The following is an 18,754-nucleotide window of genomic DNA, read 5'->3' as shown; positions in this document are numbered from 1 at the left end:
GCTCCCGACGGGACCGGGGCGAGTGAGGAGCGGCTGGAGGGGAGTCGGGCATCATCGACCGACGGAGCGGGGGGGGCGGCCCCGGCGATGGAGCCTTAAAACACACCCACCCCCGCGGTTCAGCCCGGGCCACCGCCGCGGTCGTCCCTGCCCCAGGGGCGGATTTCAGCGCCGTGTGCGGGTGCCAGAAGGTGTGAGTGGCAGCAGCCGAGGAGGGGGGACTGCAGGTCCGTGTGCCCCGTGAGTTTAACCCTGGGGCTGTGTACGTAAACCTCACGAGCAAGCTTCGCCCCAGGTTGGTATCGAGGAGACCCATAATTCCGGGTAAGAGGGTCCGGGTCTGGAGGGGGATATCAGATAGATTTGAAGGCCATGCTGATGTTTGGGGGGCCGTGACTGTGGCTGAGCTTATGAACCTGACACAGAGGGTGTGGGGTTTCTGTAGGGAACCCCAATCCGGACCAGCAGAGAGGAGCAGCAGGACTGGGTTATCTGCACTTAAGGTGTATGTGGTAGAGGCGTGCCGGGGGTGTGTGCTCGTACACACATAGGGACCTCAGCGTCCCCACCGGCCCTCCCTACAAACGGGAACAGGAGTGGATGCATTCGTGGTACAGGAGAGGGAGACCTCTGGGGTCTCAGCAACTGGAAGGCAAGAAAGAACCCCTGGGCTGGAGATTCCTCTGGATTCAGCAGCTACCTACAACATCCTTACCATGAGCCTTAAAGATAAAATAAAGATAATATGATTTTTATACTTGCATGTAGGCAAATCAGCAGATGTCCAGGAAAGTCCAGGTGGCCTGAAAAGTTTCCAGAGAGTAAGAATGAAGAATGTTTGCCACACATTTTCTTGCATAAGCAATTATTGCACCCAACACGTTTCATTATGTCCTTCAAATTTAGACTAATCACCCATTCTTCTAAATGAACATTTTTTATCCATCCAGAAACTTGTCCAGACAAATCATATTGTCTTTGGACATTTGTCCAGAGTGTGCAATGTCCCACAGCCAAGATGGAGCAGTAGCAATCACTCCAATAACTTCTGCAATAACCTCTACTTCCTCTGTTTAAGTTAATTTTCAGGACCCTTTTTAAAAATAACAGAAAAAATCCTGTAGGCTATATGGATTTCTCCATGGCTATACATAAGATTTTAATCAGACACTTGGTGGTGAAATGCTGGTAACTTTAGCATCAGCAAAGTATTTAAGGGTATTTAAGGGCAAAAGCAGAAGTGCAACAAAGGGCTTAGCAACTTAAAAATTAGTTTCAGAAATATTTAATATTCATGCTGCTGGTGTAAAATCCTGAGTGTGCTTTGGTGGGAATGAGGGAATGAGTTCCCTATACAGCACATGTGGGTTCCCTGCACAGCACAAATGAAGATGCCCAGGCACCTCACTGCTCTGCTGCCACAGGTAGGAAAGTAGAAGTACCTGTGACTTGAAGGAGTACTGACAGCTGAGGAAGCTACCTGGAGGCAGCACATACGAAAGGAAGGGATGGCAAACATATCTGATTTCCCACTTTTCTTCTATGATCTTTCAGAGAATAAAGGAAGGAGGATGGGCCACCTGGACGGACTCATTGAGCACTGGAGACTGAGGGAAAGCTACATTCAATTCCTACTCTTGCTTGAGGAGCTTTGTACCTGCTTCCCTCCGTGTCCTAGCCAAAGGGTAAGCTGTGCAGAGTGCACCTACTATCCATCTAACTTAAATAGCGGAGAAAGGCATCCAAGATTTATGAGGCCAGAGGGAACACATGTGGGGGCATGTATTGGCAGCCACAGGCTCACCGAGGGAACCAAGGTGGGTCTGTACTTCACGTTCCTTAAACAGGCCTTGGACAAAATACAGAAATAGGAATGAAAACCCAAATGCCATTTGGGAGGTGACTCCCAGAATCACTAAATAATGATTTCATGGTCTTCTTTCCTCCTCCCATGAGTGAAGGAAAAGTTGCACGTTTTCAGCAGGAAGAGTCCAACAGAGCCAGTGCTGGAGCTGATATGGGTGGGGCTGTGGCAGGACAAGGCTGCACCTCAGTGTATCAGCTGTTTTGCTACATACCAGGACAGGCTTGGACAATGTGTGCCCTCTGCAGAGTATTCATCACAAACACATTCCTGGAGGATAACTACATGCTGCTCTGCAGCTGCCTCTGTGCCACTGTCCTACCTTTTGGGAGCACAAAATTGTACAGAGCTTGTACAGAGTCCCAAAGAAACTACTGCAAGTGATCCAGTGGCTGCAGTATGATGTTGGGAGATGAAAATTCTTGGTAGCCTTCCCATCTATTTTCCTGAGCAAGGCACCTCTCCACAGGCTCCCTGCCTTCTCTAATCTGAACCACCCTGGTACTGCCCCAAATGAAGGCAGTACAAAAGTAGCTAAAAACCCCCCCTTTAACAGCAAATAAACTAAACAATCATCTCAAATTAGTTAGTTTTTACAAAGGAAAACTATTTTAGTCAGGAATATAAATTGGGAAATTAAAATTAAATGTAAACTGTGAGTGTTCAGGGATAGCTATTTCTCCAGCAGTAAAGCATCAAATACCTATGACCTCTTATATACAAGCAGCAGTACACTTCCAAAAGCAAATTTCCAAGGCCCTGGCAATTTTTAGGTTCCCCAGGCCAGTACTCCATGATCAAACTTGTTGCACTCATTGCAGACTCACTAGCTATTGAAAATTTTGAGTACTATTCCTGCTGCAGCTATTAAATTTATTATCTATTTTCTGATAGTCCCAAATCCTGGGACTTCCCAAATCACAGTGACTTTTCATAACATTATGTTAATCATGAGTTTTCTTCTTTGTGATTTCTTTTCTCAGCTCTCTGGCTATTCTGTACAGAAAGACCAGCACCTAACCAGGCAATAAAGTATTCTAAAATGTTTATTGTGTCAGATAATTCAGGCCAAATGTTCCACTGATCCAAATTTGTGTAGCTCCATTGAAGGCTTTTCTGTGATGCTAAGAACTGCCTTCTGAAATGGCTGTTTTGTTTTGCATGGGATGCAATGACCTGGAAACTTACCTCCTAGGACACACCTTGTAATTTCCTGGAAAGGAGGCAACCTGAAGATTTTCTTATCAAATTAGTTGCTATGTTTAGATATCCACACCTATGAATTTCTGCACAATGTGGCTCTTAGAAAATGCAGTATCTTGTTGTACTGGCACTGTATTTAAGCTGGCTACACATCTAGGTATCCAAATGTATGTGTTTATATATGTATATGTTTATGTATGTGCATACACACACACTTCTAAGCATGCTTTCACTGGCTGAAAATCTACCCAAGTTGTGCAGATATCCAGGTATTCACAATAGATTGTATTTAACCTCAAGATTTTCCCTGTTCCCTAATGAGATAGCCTTTCAGCACTTGACCCATTTTCCTACTCAACTCCTTTCTTTCCTTCCTTCCTTTCTCATTTTAAAGCTGATGCAAGGGTGGCCAAGGAGAGGTTTGCATACAGATGTGTTGGACCTGTGCCTTACTGGGATTTCGAATTCCCAGCAATCTGAAATGAGCTGCATTTGTCTGCCTGACAATACAGGGGATAGTTCGGTGCATGACCCTGTGAAAACCAGATGAACATGTTTGCATTCACTGTAAATGTGATGATTATCAGAGAACACAGTCTGTCACTTTTAATAGCTCTGATGTGCAAAAGTAGAAAATAATGGCTGCAGGTGTTCACACAATGTGGTTGCATAATGTGCAGAGACTTGACCAGACTATAAATCTAAGAAAAAGCAGGATTGTATTTTTGCATATTTACATCCTATCAAAATAGTATGTTCTATTCATACTGGTAAAATAAAGATATAGGCCTAGCTTTTCAAAAGATTGGTCTTCTTTTTTGAATTGAACGTCATCTTTCAGGGTTAGCGTGTGACTTCTGGCACCTGAAGGGCAGCTGTAGATCTGTTGTCCTCCTTTCAGCACCTTTAGCAGATCAAAAGCCCCCCCCCCTCCACTGTCACATCACACAACATTTCCTTGAACTTTGCTGGCAACGGGTTACTGCTTCAGGGACCTGGCAGCTCTGTCAAGGAACTCTACCCGTTGTCTGCTGACGATCAGGGAAGGGGGCTAAGCAGGGGTACAGCTTCAGATGTTCCTCTACATCTCTGGCTGTCAGAGTGATCCCCACTTTCTCACAAGGTCAGCAGTGCTGCCACTTCAGCTTTATGAAGATCTCAGAAGTTCAGAGAATTTAACAGAATGATCCACCCCAGGCTGTGCCATAGGGTGCCTGTGTACTGCTCATTTTTCAGACTTCAGAATGATTTTTTCTCATTCTCCTTTTCTCTTTTTCCTTTCCAACCTTTTCTCTCAGTTAACTATACACCACTGCTCTCCAGACTGAATTAAGTTATCTCCCTCTCCATTGGAAACCCTGTTCCTGCTCTCTTACTAGGTAAGCACAGACTAAGGCCAGGGTGGGAGAAGCAGTAGGGGAGGAGGAGTGGCTTCGCTTTCCCTAAGTACTCTCCATTCCCTGCATGCTCATCTTCACTGACAAACTGAGCACCAGCCTGCAGAGCCCCTTGGCTGGAGTAATACCTGACTCCACCAGAGAAGATCTCCCTGGCTGAACATGGTGGGACAGGCAGGAGGGCTGGATGAGACCACAGTGTCTGCTCTTAGTGCTGGGAGAAGTAACACTGGTTTTCCTGAGGTTTCCAGTTGCTCCCTGGATCTTTCCATCGTGAGACTTGTTTGTCGTAGATAGAGACATTGTCTACTTCTTCCCTCCCTTTCTTCTATTTCTGATGTATCACGGCCTCATTGTAGAGGGGAGCTCTGCATTCCTTGCTGAGGGTGCCTGGGTACCAAACTCTGCCTGACGTGCTTTCCCCCTTTCTTTGCTTCTCAAACAGCTGCACTGTCAATGCCCATCTGCTCCCAGCTGTTGATTTTTAACAAAAAAGTGTCAGTATAATACTGTTTAAGGAATTTTGGTGGAGCCAAAGCCTTTTTTTTCTTCTAGTGTTGTTTTCATCTGACTTGGACTTGCCCTTTGCCTTTATAAAGGACATTTTATGGACCACAGACCCCCAGGAAAGGCCTTCACAGCCACAGAAGGGAGATTTTGGGAATGAGAGACAATAGTGCCCATCCCTGCGTGTATTCCCACCCCCTCTGCCAATCCTTATTTCACCCTGATTTAGGGACAGAATTTGGGGTCCAGTGACCAAAGTGTCTGTCAGAAATTTCTTTTGGAAATGCAGAGTTTTTTAAAAAGCACATCACTGGAAAGAACTAGTTATATAAAGTGCTAAGGAAAGTACTGCCTTCTCTCCTAATCTGAGCAAAGGTTGCAAGGGTACCCTGGGAAACAGCTCCCTCTCCCGGAGCCGTGCATGACTCCCGCATCTTGCAAGGTATCATAAAACATGGAATAGTCGAAAGGAATGGCACCGAGGACTTCATGAAGCCCACAGAACTTTATATTCCCTTGCCAGTAATTTCAACAGGCAAAAAAAATTAATGTTTCACCAGACCACAACCAACCGGGTAAAAGTATAAAGAATTAAAAGCAAAGTCACAGTTTGACAGTAGGAATAACAGCAATGCAGCTGAGTGCTGGAGCACAGGGATGAAGAGGAACAGAAAAGAAAGAGCCATAGAAAGGAGTTTTCAGCTGCCAAAGAAAAGTTTGAAGCATACTTCAAAATTTATTTAATTATGCTCTCTAAAGGGATGGAAATTATTTTGTTTCAGTAAGAGAAATTAGACTATAGAGACACATCAAAACGTAACATTATTACAGTACTATTTATATACTATATATATCATTTATGTGCTTAATATATAAATTATTCCCAGAGAACTTTATCATTAGAGATGGACCAATGTCTGAGTTTTACCTGGGGTATTTAAGCTCCACTTAAGTTTGGTGACATTTTTTCTAACCTAGCTTTATCTCATCTTTATCTCAGCATAAATAGCTTAGGTATTAATCTACGTGCTTAAACTGATCTGTCAAAACCTAAGGTTGTTACCCAGAAAAAAATGTTTGGGATGAGGGTTTGCATTTTGACCAAAGGCTGCCTGTCAGTGAGGTTATCCTGTTGGAAATATTTTGGTAAGGTGTGTGATCATAGACCAGAAAAAAGTTAGCATGGAGGTAAGCATGAAGTAGAAAAGCACAACAGCATATTGCAATGAATGATTTGCCTTATTTGAAATAAGGTCTATTAATATAAGCATACTAGAATGACTGAATACAACATGTTTGGGCTTGGCTTTTTAGTTTTTTGTTACATATCCTGTATCAGCAAAGGCATCAAACTTGCTAAAGCCAACAAGCACAGCACTCTCCCGTGCTTGTGCTAACCCAGGCGAGTCTAGAAAAGCTCTTCTGCTATGTAATTTCATGAGAAAATGTATACACCGGGGTGCCTTTCTGGTGTGGTGTGTCTTCAGAGCACGAAGTCACATCAGCAGCAGACTTGCTGTCCTGTGGGTGGATCCCCAGGCCTTCTTTTGGGGACATCACAGGAAATCCCCGAAACTCTCACCCTGAAGTCCCACACTGCTCATCCCTGCAATGCCAAGCTGAGCTCGTGCTCTCTGTGCCTCTCTGCCCAGCCAGGCTGGACAGTACTGTGGGATGGACTACAATTGTCCTCGGATCAAAAAGGGGAACCTCATGTAACGACCATGTTCACAGCCAGCATGTCTGTGCTCAAACAGACAGTTTTCAAGCTGGTGGTTTCCAGAGGGCACAGGGGCAGGAGGAGGTTTCCCTGCACTGTGACTCCAGCACAGCCAAGGACTGAGCTGCTCAGTGTGGGAAAAGAACATTGCACAGTTGGTGGGAGAGCAGACCCATTGCCCTGGCAAACCCCGGAGGTACACTGAGAGTGCCCAGTGCTGAACCCGAGCTTAGTGGCTTGCCATGCTTGAAACCCACGTGACTGTGCAGCTCAGGGGTGTATCCCATTGGGACAGGCTGCTGATTACTGCAGAACTAGGGGCAGGCAGGGGCTGCCAGGCCTGGCAGAAGGCAGGCAGTGCTGCTTTACCAAGGCAATGCTCAGTGCTTACAGCAGGGACATGGAGTCAGACCACCATGTGTGTCCCCTGAGCCTTGTGATACCCAAGAGATTTATTTTCTCCATCCCATAAGTTTCCACATCAACTCTCTATCAGAAGTGACAGTCCCCAAGGGGACTGTCTACTCTGTTCCCATGAGACTCCACCTGGAGTACTGCATCCAGCACAGGATGGACAGTGACATTTTGGAGCAAGTCCAGAGGAGGCCACCAAGGTGATTAGAGGAATTGAGCACCTCTCCCATGAGAATTGGGATTGTTCAGCCTGGAGAAGAGAAGGCCTAGGAGTGACCTAATTATGGCTTTCCAGTGCCTGAAGGGAGCCCACAAGAGAGATGGAGAGGGACTTTTTACAAGTGGCAGAAAAAGGGTGAATGGCTTCAAACAGAAGGAGAGTAGGATTAGACCAGATATTGGGAGGAAGCTCTTTACTGTGAGGGTGGTGAGGCCCTGGAACAAGTTGTGTTCCTGTTCTGACTTTTTCATTTTCAGACTTGTGTAGTCTTTAGAGAAATCTTTGCTCCACAACTTGCCTTGATTTCCTGTTAAAATATTGTACTGTAGGATGTGCTAATTATCTGTTTCTACAGGCTAGTTGAAAGTTAGTTATCGTACTCAAATGGCAAGATACTACTGAAAATATTTTCAAGAGTTTGCACAGGCCAGGCTGGCAGGATGCTGCTCTGTGATGCCTGACTGTGCTCTCTGTAGGCCAACATCCAGGTGAGGTAACAAGCTGCATAACACTGCACACAGTTGTGAAGGAGCGTGCCTTTAAATATATTCCCTGAAAGGGCCAAACAAGCACCTTTTGAATAGGAACCTTTCGAATAGGTGCATCCAGAGCAGCTGTGGATGTTCCGTTCCTGGAAGTGCTCAAGCCCAGGCTGGGTGGAGCTCTGAACAACTTTGTCTAGTACAAGGTGTCCCTGCCCATGGCAGAGGAGTTGGAACGAGATGATCTTTGAGGTCCCCTCCAACCCAGGCCATTCTATGACTCCGTGATTCTAGGATGGAAAGCTCGGGCCCCTGGGACTCCCCCTGCGAGGGGCTTCCCTCATCAGCGTCCGAAGCTCCCACGAGGCTGTGACGGTAAAGGGGCCCTTGGAGCCGCTCTGTGGAACGGGGAGGGGCGCGGATGGGGAAGGGGAGGGGCCGGACCCAGACCCGCGCGCGCCCACAGGAGCCGGCCCCGCCCCCAGGCAGGCCCCGCCCCACCCGCTCCTCATGGCCCCGCCCCTCATGGCCCCGCCCCTCATGGCCCCGCCCCCTCCACCAGGCCCTGCCCATTCCCGCTCGCCGGGGTTGGGGCGCGTTGGCGGCCGAAGGGCGGGGCGGGGAGCGTGCGCACGGCTCTCGCGAGAGCTGCCGCGGGTATTCGCGCGGTGCGCGGCGGGAGCGGCCCTTTCTGCCGGCCCGGCCATCTTGGTGGCGCGTCTGCGGTGAGCGGGGCCGGCCGGGCGGGGGGCGCGGGGCGCGGGGCGCGGCCGGGGCGCTGCCAGGTGCTGACCGCTCCCCTCCATCCCACTGTGTTCCAGGTACCGCCGGTCCCCGCGCCAGGCAGCACCATGGTGGCCGCGAAGAAGACGGTGAGTGGGAGCGAGACCGCGCCGGGTGCACGTGGCGGCGGCCCGACGGAACGGGCCGCTCCCCGGTGAGGGGGAGTGGAACCCGGCACGTCTGGGTTGGGGACCGGGGGTGCCGGGGTGGAGGGGCCTCAGAGCTCGGGCCGTGCCCTCCTGACACAGGCCGCGCTCCCCGGCCCCCTCCCGCCGGGTCCTGTGTCCGGGTTCCCTCCCGGGCAGCTCACAAGGCCCTGAGCTGAATGGGGGAATGGGGAACAGGTGCGCAGTTCTTAGTGCGGGTGGAGCTCAGTTTCTGCATTTCCTGCCATGTTCTGGCCTTTCTCTTAATGTGGCTCTAACAAGTCTGTGTTTTGTGTTAAAAGAGGCCGTGCTCGTCTTTGCAAATGCTTTTCTTTACCTGTGGGAGCTTCAGCACGGGATTGCTTTTTTCTGCTGCCCAGTATCACGCTGCCACTGTGCGCTCTAGGGAGAGACAGACTCCAAACGTGACTTAGATTTGCAAGTATTTACTTGCAAGACTTCGTATTTACTTGGGAGTTGAGTAGCTGAGCTTGATGAGGGCCTGTCAGATACACACAGATGTCACTGACTTGCATAGGCAGCAGCAGTGCTTTGAGATATATTTTCTTATTGTAAGATACCTAGGTAAGAGAAAACTTTCTGAAGCTGGGAAGACAGTGTCAGCAACCTCTTATCAACAAACTTCTTACACTCAGAGGGTTGTGTGGCCTTTCTTATTCTATATTTCAGTTCTGCTTGTATTTGAAATGTCTTTGTTTTCTTATGTTCTCCATGATTTTGAAAAATGCAAAGTAACACACAGTAATGTTATTCTACATCTTGTCCAGAAAAAGTCCCTGGAGTCCATAAACTCAAGGCTTCAGCTGGTTATGAAAAGTGGCAAATACGTGCTTGGATACAAACAGACTCTGAAGATGATCCGGCAGGGCAAAGCCAAGTTGGTCATCCTCGCCAACAACTGTCCTGCTTTGAGGTGAGCAGACATTTGGAAAAACAGTTCTCTCTGAGACAAGTTCTTCATACAAATGCAGTGTGTGCTAATTGCTGCAGTGAGGTAATGCAGAGGACTTCATGGGCATGTTCCAGAGTGATGTGAAATAAAAGTAATGGGTGGTTCGGTGTGTAATGATTTCAGGTCTGGATATGTTGAAATGCTTCCCAGTGGGTTGTTTTTTTTTTTTTGTTTCTCTTCCAAGGAGTTCATACTAGAGAAGCTAGTACAGGAAGCTTTTCACACTGTTAGCATTCACTGAGAGTGTACTGGGGCTGAATTCCTGTGCTTTTTCAAAGTAGTGTATTGGAAAATAATTTTACAGCTAGGAAAACCGGTAATTGATTTAAAATATTTGAAGCATACAAAATCTGATGTCCATGTTAGTTATAAATTAAGGTTCCTGGTGAGCGAGTTGCTTTTTTGAGAATGAAATCTTCACTAACTTCCTGACACTTTTCTTGTGGAATATCCCTTTTTATTGTCAAGGGATATTAACAGACTCAAGAAAATGCAGATGTGAAAATGAGAAATTAGATGCTTGAGAAATGGCAGGACTGTTCCAGTAGGCAGCAATCCCCAGTGTTAGTGGGGATTCCAAAAGTGCTTGAAAAACAATATTGACCGCTAGACTCTCCTGGTGGAAGCCAGAAGAGAGTGGAATATAAATGGACTTCTTGTTTTAAATTACAATACACAGTTTCTTTTTTAGCTAGCAGCAGCTGTATCTCTGTTCAGTGTCTGGCCACTGCATATCAACATTAATATTGATCTTCGTTTATGCATTTTGGCATAGCTACAGCTTTTCAGAAGTCTGCAAGACCTAAAATGTGTTTCTACTGTGTAGAAATAAGGAGGTATAGGAGCAGCCTGAGGGGTTTGTTATTACATACCTTCAGCATAAGTCTGGGTAAGGGTACCTGAGCTGCAACACAGGGCTGATTTTGTCTGGCAAGGAACAGCTGTGTTTCTTTGGGTGCTAAGGAAAACTGTGTAAGGTTTAAGTGTGATATGAGTTAAAGCTGCTCTCTGTATTGCAGTCAGTCAGAATTGTTTGTTTGTACTGTAACACCCAGTTTTTGGATTTCAGAAAATCGGAGATTGAGTACTATGCTATGCTTGCCAAGACTGGCGTCCACCATTACAGTGGCAACAACATTGAATTGGGCACAGCATGTGGAAAATACTACAGAGTGTGCACACTGGCCATCATTGACCCAGGTAATTCCCTCCTACAGCAGAGGGACCAAATGAGCATGTATTCATGGTTCCTCCTTTCTCCTGTGAGCAGCAGCACTGAGCAAGTAAAGAGAAGGAGTGATGACACACTTTGCCTTTTTCCATCAGGTTTAACTCTTAATTTGCTTTGACCAAGATCCTGTTCTTTTGTGAGTCCTAGGTTCTTAGAACCTGGAGGACTGCTGATTCTGTTTGTACATAGCTCCTTTTACTGCTGAACCTTGTGAGCATTTTCTCTATCTGTTGGTCCATAGGGAGCTTTCAGTACCTAGGAAGCAACTTTATGGGACCTGTTTCTGAACCTATTAACTCAGATACGAGCTCATGCAACGTGCTGTTTACATCAGTCCTGTTTGACTGTTCTTAATCAAAACCAAAGGACTGTGACTTGTTTTGCTTCCTAGAATGATATATCCAAAAATAACCTATATGCAGATGGGTGCTAATCAAGGATTGAAAATTATAGTAAACATTATATTTTAAAAGTCTTTGTGTATTTCTATGGTTTGGTGGCACTCTTTGTCCCACAAAGTTGCTCAAGTTCCTTTTATAGACTGCTTATTAGGTGACTTACCAGCCTCTTTCTAGAATGTTCTAAGAGAAGAATCACTCTCTTGTTCTGTTTGTTGCCCAGAATACATATACATGCGTTTAATGATTTCTGTAATAACTTTCACCAAATGTTCCCCAAATGACATCAGTTTGAATTCACTGTTACTTCAGAAAACTTTATTTAGCTTGCTTGTATTCAAACAGTAGCTGTAAACCTGATGTTCAAAATGTCATTTTTAGGTTTGCTTTCGGGTGGGGTGGGAGCTGCAGGTAAATCCTGCTGCTGTGTAACAAACCTAATGCGAATATTCTCGCTGTCCTGATATTGCTGTGATCAGGGGAGGCTAGACATTCGCTAGAGTAAAACTATGCATTGTGTCCTCCAGCTCTAGACTGCTGCTCTAGTACTGGCTTTGTAAATGCTAGTAACAGCTACATAATTACTGGAAAAATACTGTATTTGGATTAGAAAAATACAGTTACAAGTGTTTTTTTTATCAAATCCATAAAAATTACTTGCTTTTTTCCTAACCAGGCTCTCTGTACTGCTTTTAAGTTGTTTTCTTTTTCTAGAATCATCGTGGTGTTTTTATGGGTGGGGTATTTTCCTGCTTTTTGGCTTATTCCTGAAAGCACCTTCTGTGGGTCCTTTTGTAACAATATATTTTTATTTTACAGGTGACTCTGACATCATTAGAAGCATGCCAGAACAAACCAGTGAGAAGTAAATGCTGTAAAGGTGTTATTTCTACAATAAAACTGGTTACAGATATCTTTTAAGAAAAATTTCTATTATACCTTTCTTGGTTTTGGGAACAAACATATAAATGAAGATTCATTACCACTGCTGTGTTTCGTGTTGTGTTAGAAATAACCTTAATGGGACAAAGCTTGGCTGTTTCTTTCTGTAGAAGATGTGGATCTTGAGAGGTAACTGAGGTAAGTGGAGGAAGGCTTGATAATGGCAAGAATGGTGCCAAATCCCAGCTGGCTAGGGCTTCCTTAGTGTTTGGTTTTGGAGTGCTAGCTGTATTGACCAAAGAATGTTTTCATAATTAAAATATTAGTTGCATTCAGGAAAGTTAGAAAATCTGAATACTGACCAAGGGACAGCAGGGAGAGGTTGGATGGTCTGGACGTGCTAAGAGAAAAAGTACTGGAAACTTCAGACTGTGATGCCCTGATAATCCAGCAGACTTGCCCCTCTGTGCATTTACTTTGATCACAGTTTAAACACAAAGGTGTAAATTTGTATCTTTTACTTCCAGCTGATTTCAGTAGTCTGCTCATTTGAAGAATCCAAGTAAAACCTAATGGCTTTGAGTGCTGTCCCACTGGTTCTGTTTATCTCTGTATGTATACCTAGTACTACATATATTCACACAGATTGGGTGCTTAAAATGTTAGCAGAGTGGAGGAGGGAAAAACAGAAAAGCCATAAATAAATTCATACCCTAAAAGTACTTCAAAACATGGAGGTTTCACTTCAAAAAATAACAGCATTTTATTATTTTGCATAGCTTATTTCAGTTAAGTTCTGCTTAATTAGGATTTTTGCTAGTTACTAAATTGTTATAAAATTTTCAACATTTCTTATCTGCAATCAATGCAAGACAACACATGGCATATAGATGCAGGGATCCAAAATACTCTTTTCAACTTCAGACAAAAGGATTAGTTATTTTACTTTGAACCAGTTTAAGAAAATAGCTCTGACACATTTGTATGTATAAATATACAGTGTAGCATACACTTTAAATTCTCATCAGTATCTTAGCCTGTTTTCCAAGTCTTCCATTCTCTTCGTCATTTCTTCGAGTACATAAATGTTAAGGAAAGAGAGGTAGTGCTAAGATGCATTAATAGAAAAGTCATCTGCCTGATTGTTTTGGTCCATAAACTTTCTCTTGTTTCTCCTATTTAAGGCTGTTTAAAAAATGTGCCAATTAATCACATGGAAAACTGCATGTAACTAACAGACTATAAAACTGTATGGAGCTCTGAGACTGCAGTAAGAATGTCTGCTGCTGATCTGTTCTGCCCCATGGTCATGTAGTGTCAGGTACTGTTTTTACAAAGCCAGTGGTTTCCAGACAGATGTGGAATAAAACACAAGCCCCATGAGATCTAGGGGTGGCTCCACTTAAACTAAGAAGCTGTAGCAATACAGAGCAGTGTACAGCATTGTATTCCTGATAAGCACTTCTAGTTGGCAGGAATTTTATGTCTGCTGCAGCAGGAGGTTGGACCAGTACTGTTTACCTGAGCATCTCTCTTGAGTGCCATGGTAAGGCTGCAGCCCAGGGAAGCTGAGAGGAAGAGGATGCCTAGCACCAGGAGGGAACTGAAGGCACTGAGGCCCACCTCAAAGGGATGAAGTTGCTGCATTCCACTCTGCTTGTTAATCTAGTGTCTTGATTTCAACATTTTAAGGTCTTCCACAAGGGAAGAGGGAGAACGGGGTATATAAATTGGGATCTTTGACAAGTGGCACAGGAATTGGTATGGGTAGACAGGCAAATTGAATTCAGCCTCTGAGTCTGGCCAGAAGAGCCATGTGCTCTGTGTCCCCTCCCTCCCCACCTTGAAAGCAGGAGAATATATCCTCTGGGTAGTAAGGAGCAATAGTGTGGGTCCTGCTGTTGCTGTGGGCACTAGCCTGCCTGGACATCGGGTTTGTTTGGTAATTCCTCAGCTGTCTGTCTTGCTGAAGGGATTACTCTGTATATTGGCATCACGTGAGCTGCTTTCTTTGCAACATCCATGTTTCTCAAGTGTTCACAGAGGCAAAATTCAAGCAATGGAAACTGCATTCAACTACTGATAGAAAAAGTTAAATGTAGCTGGATACAAATCCTCAAGAGTTTGGACTGGTCCCTCTATATATTCTATAACGAGCTAGTTTTGTAGCCAGTTCTCCCACTCCCCCCCAGATCTCTGGATGAGGACTGGCCAGCCATCTTCTGCAGCTATCAAAAACTGGTGTATCACCCTGTATCTGAGCTGCTCTTGAGATAAGGCAGAGAAACAAGATTTGCAATGGAGAGGAAACTGGATGGTTCTTACTTTGTTCAAAGCAGTGTTTGCACAGTGCTCTGAGGAAGTGCTTAGCACTTCCTATCAGAATCCATAGGTCTCTGGCTCAGTGTCAACAGCTTTTCCATCACCTTGAGTCCTTGGAATAAAAGGGTTGCCTGTTCAAATTGTAAAGCAAAAAAGCACATGTTGCTGAGCTCTGTTCTTTGATTCTGAAGAAGCTCCTTGTAGCCTGGCTGTAGGAGATGACAGTAAAAAGGCTGAGGCTTCTCCTGAAGGGGTGAGGAGCGGTCTCCTTTCTTGTCAGCATCTAAGCTGGAAGTCCATGTGCCTAAATAACTTAAGGATGTGGGAAATGACCTAGAAATTTTTCTCCAAAGTAATTTGGAGAAGTCCCTTCAGAGAAGGGCATTTGAAATGAGCTTTTGAAACACCTAGCAATAACCTTTTACAATGGCTTTCTTGCCCTTTATGAAATAATTCTACTTTGCATTGAACAATTTAATCAAGAGATCAGAACATGATTCCTTGAAGTGTCTACCAAAGGATTCACTTGGGAAGGTGAGAGTGAAGCTGGCTGCTGCAGGTACATAAAATAGCTAGAAGTAAGGTCTGAACTGGTAGGCAACGTTTTGCATCAGGTTAACAGAGCCCACTGGTCCTGCCTGCTGTTACAGCCCCTGAGGGCTCTGTTAGCCTTGCTCTGGACAGACTTCACAGGTTCCTCAGTCTGAATCTGTTCTTGTCTAGGAAGCACACGGTTAGGAGCTGTTAGTGTCACTGCACTCTTTTGTGCAGAAAATAAGTGCTTACTGATCTTGCACTCAGTTGTAGAACTTAAATAGAAGATGTAATGTCTTCTCACTATATTTGATCAGACAGACGCAGCCTTCATGAAGAAGACAGGAATTTGCTGCATAAATAGTGCATAAATACTGCATGATGTATTGTATTGCCAATTTGCTGCTCTTGCCTGCTGAGACATGGTAGATGTTACAGATAGTACAGCAGCCTTTACACTAACATTTCCCTTGGAAAAAACAGACTAAGGAGGAGGGGGAAGGGACAGAAGCTACTGATCTGCACTTTGCTTATTTTTATCTGCATTTCTTTTGATGCAAAATTAATCAAACCTCAGTCCTCTGAATTCCTCTTCATCTGGACTATGATTTTAAATGACTCACTGCATCTGGTGCCTCACCAAGCAGTTCAAAAGGGAAACATCTCCTGTAGATAGTAAATGCTATTTCAATACCATCTGAAGAAGCAACAAGTGTTAGTCTTGAATTTGACTAGTCATTTCTTTGCTGTCCCTGAAGATGTTTACTGTTAGGGGTTATTAAAACTTAAGATCTTTATTAATATCTTGGTCCCTTCTATGAAGGAGAGACAGATTACAAGTCTTGAAGGCCTTGCTTCTTGGAAATTATTCTGTAGTTTAGATTTTCATGACAGCAAATTGATTTGAGCTATGGATGCAGTTTGGACTTGATGCATTAAAGTTATAGTTTCTATTAACCTGCCTTTCCTGTCTCAAATGTAAAAATTATTCGGAAAGGATATATCGCTCGATGAGTTTTCTTACTTCATTAGTTGCATAGTTCTGGAATGTCACAAGGTTTTCACATTTGCACTGGTCGTTATCTTTTGAAGCTTTTGCTGAAAAACAGAAACCATCAAGCAAAGGCTAAATGCTTAATAAGTCGAATGGGATGAGGGAGGAAATTATAAGGATTTATAAATCCAGAGTAAGTTTAATACAGCTTCCTGTTCTCAAAACAGGTCAGCATCCAGAGGAATGCTGGGGGCAGATTTTGTAAATACTGGAAAACAGTAAACAGTATGTAGGCCTGTATAGTGAAAGAGCAGTCTGGTTATTCTAAACAAAGGTAACCTGATTACCTGTTGTTGAGTGACTGTGACTGTCTTCAAAAAGATACTTGTGGTGTATTGCAAGGTGTGGACAATCAATGACATCTGTGATGGCTATTGTGGTTGATTCAGGTCCTGCAGGAAACCCCCCAAAAGTCTAAAAATCAAACCCACTTAATTATACAGTATTTTTTTTCTGCTCACATGCACTGAGTTCTCCTTAATTAGTGAGTAATCTCACTGATTGCAGTGAGGATCATTCATGGAGAGGACTAGGGACACAAAGATATGAAGGAACCAAGCTGTTAGGCTGTATTTACTGTATACATGATTGTAAGATGTGGGTTGCAGAACTGAAAGGAAGCTGTGAAGGTTCCTGTGAGAAACAAGTGACTGAAAGCTGAACATGCTTGAAGTACAGTGTTGAAATACAAGTTTCCCCATGAAGTAATTTGTTTGGATGGCGTAAGAAGCATGCAGCCATGCTTTTGTTACAGTGAATCTCAATTTTTCGCGTTGCAGAAAGGAGGGTGGCTTGGAGGAGGGGGAGGCAGGGGAATGCAATGAACAACTTCAGGTGAGTTGTGAGGGTGCTCTACAGAAGGTGACGCGAAGAGGCAACTTAGCAATGACCAGGGAGACAGCAGGACACTGAGTGAAAACAGCCAACCTGAAGGCTGTGGACCCATCTTATGAAGTCTGCCAGACGATGGATGCTGCTGGTGAGGTGACTTGCTCAAGGCTGGTAGATAGAAATTGTCAAAGGAAACAGTATCACAAAAGGAGCAATAAAAATGTTCACATTCCCTAGAAATGGAGATGTTTATTGCCAGTAACTTGGTGTTTGTCTCTCATTACACATGGAGAATGCCTCATACCTGTGCAGTTTGGAAGAGGTCCAGTGTTGATGGAAACTCCAGGACTTGCCCTTCAACTCAGACTATCAGAGGAAGTCTTCCAAAACCAAAGTGCTTTATGAATAGATTAATAGTAGTGAAGCAATCTGAAATGACAGCAATCTACTTTGTGTCCTTTAGTGAAAATTCTTGCATGTTTCATTATCATCCATCAGTCCTTTTAGGTGAACTGAATAAGAATAAAAACTGCTTGGAGAAAGAAAAAGGTTCTTACTCTCCTTCAGTTTTCTTCTTTATAACAGAAAACATTGATAAGGGAGTTAGGAGTGTATAGGTGAGAAGCGTGGAATCTATTTGATGCACTGCAGTTATAAGCAAAAACACACGTTTCTAATTGATGAAAAACAACCTTTAAAGTGTAGGGATTTATTTCAAACTCTGCACACTCATCTTTTTAGTCAAAAGGTGTTTGGAGAGAAATGGAAACCCGTTCTATCCGTAGGGGTAACCACCTCGTGCTGTGCACTGCCCCTTTCCTGCCGCCAGAGGGAAGTGTGGAGACAGCTTTGCTTCCTTAAGAACGGGTCTTCTGTTAGAAAATAAACATTTCTCCCTTCGACTGACTTTGGAGCCCTTAATGGCTCAGATGAGCTAAAGAACGTGTAGTTAACAACTGCACGACTTGATGGACCATGCTAAGGGAGTGGATGGAGCATCTGGGGCTCCCTCCCTCTGGAACCCAGAGTTCTTGCACTGAAAATAAATGCACGAGTGTAAAAGGTGACAGTGCAAACTCTCCTGATGTGCCATAAAGATGCAGTAGGGAGATGGAAGATGCATCTGGGCCGCCCAGGTCTATAGCTATTGGGATCCCTGCTGGTTCAGCCAGTTTTGATAGATGCACAGTAACATATACAGCTGTGCTAAGTTGCACTGGGAAGGAGATGAGATCCTCTTGGGTGGGGACTGGAATGACTGAGCATGAGGATCAGGGAATGAACAAAGATGAATGGTTGAATAAGAAGACCAGAGATCAGTGGGCAGAACTACAATATTTTTATATATATATCTATATCTATCTATCTATCTTTCTCAAAAAGTCTGCATGGGAACCAGCTGCTGGAAGGAATACAGTTTTTTGAAGAAGAGTTCAGGGCAGAGAAGTGTGGGATGAAATCACAAGGTAAGGAATGAAACAAACTTGGCGAGGACTAGCAAAAGAATGATGAACTGCAAAGATGGATGGTGAGATTTCCAGTGTAAGAGGGAAGAAACAGGTAAGATGAACCTCGAGTGTTTGATGTCGGGTAATGACGTGCTCTAGAAGTTGTTTAAGAGCTGCAGGCTAATGAGGGGGTTGTTTAGGATGGGCAGAGGAACTGACCTGAAATGTCTGAGCTTTGGACACTGGGCTGGTATGGACACCTAATTAGGGACAGAAAAAAGACATACACTGGCAGAGGTGTGGCAGAGGTTCTCCAGTTTGGGATGGGAATTGGACATTTCAGAA

At 44.4% G+C, this 18,754-nt stretch overlaps 2 protein-coding genes and 1 non-coding gene across 4 annotated transcripts in view; 2 read left to right on the top strand and 1 right to left on the bottom strand.

Annotated features, from left to right (window-relative positions):
• Positions 1–8,403: 8,403 nt before the first annotated feature.
• On the top strand, positions 8,404–12,265 carry RPL30 (ribosomal protein L30). The gene is made up of 5 exons (XM_051785247.1): positions 8,404–8,532; positions 8,629–8,679; positions 9,525–9,670; positions 10,779–10,909; positions 12,158–12,265. Exons 2-5 carry the CDS (start codon positions 8,659–8,661, stop codon positions 12,205–12,207), a joined length of 348 nt encoding a protein of 115 aa, XP_051641207.1. The 5' UTR covers positions 8,404–8,532; positions 8,629–8,658; the 3' UTR covers positions 12,208–12,265.
• On the top strand, positions 11,779–11,913 carry LOC127470190 (small nucleolar RNA SNORA72). The gene has a single exon (XR_007904202.1). It is a non-coding gene; the product is annotated as a small nucleolar RNA SNORA72 (small nucleolar RNA).
• A 693-nt stretch (positions 12,266–12,958) lies between the features above and the next one.
• MATN2 (matrilin 2) overlaps positions 12,959–18,754 on the bottom strand; it is a 69,429-nt gene continuing 63,633 nt past the window's right edge. For both annotated transcript variants that reach the window (XM_051785199.1, XM_051785200.1), the window contains 4 exons: positions 17,058–17,129; positions 16,418–16,522; positions 16,079–16,174; positions 12,959–13,297 (listed from right to left, as the gene is read on the bottom strand). In XM_051785199.1, the coding sequence (XP_051641159.1) occupies positions 13,245–13,297; positions 16,079–16,174; positions 16,418–16,522; positions 17,058–17,129 (326 nt within the window). In that variant the 3' untranslated portion in view covers positions 12,959–13,244. The remainder of the gene's footprint in view (positions 13,298–16,078; positions 16,175–16,417; positions 16,523–17,057; positions 17,130–18,754) is intronic.

This window comes from Manacus candei, unplaced genomic scaffold, assembly GCF_025592945.1.
Source record: "Manacus candei isolate 608988 ecotype Guabito, Panama unplaced genomic scaffold, ASM2559294v1 h1tg000019l, whole genome shotgun sequence".
NCBI classification, from domain to species: domain Eukaryota; kingdom Metazoa; phylum Chordata; class Aves; order Passeriformes; family Pipridae; genus Manacus; species Manacus candei.
The sequence above is the reverse complement of the archived record's forward strand: the minus strand, read 5'-3'. Positions and strand labels throughout refer to the sequence as shown.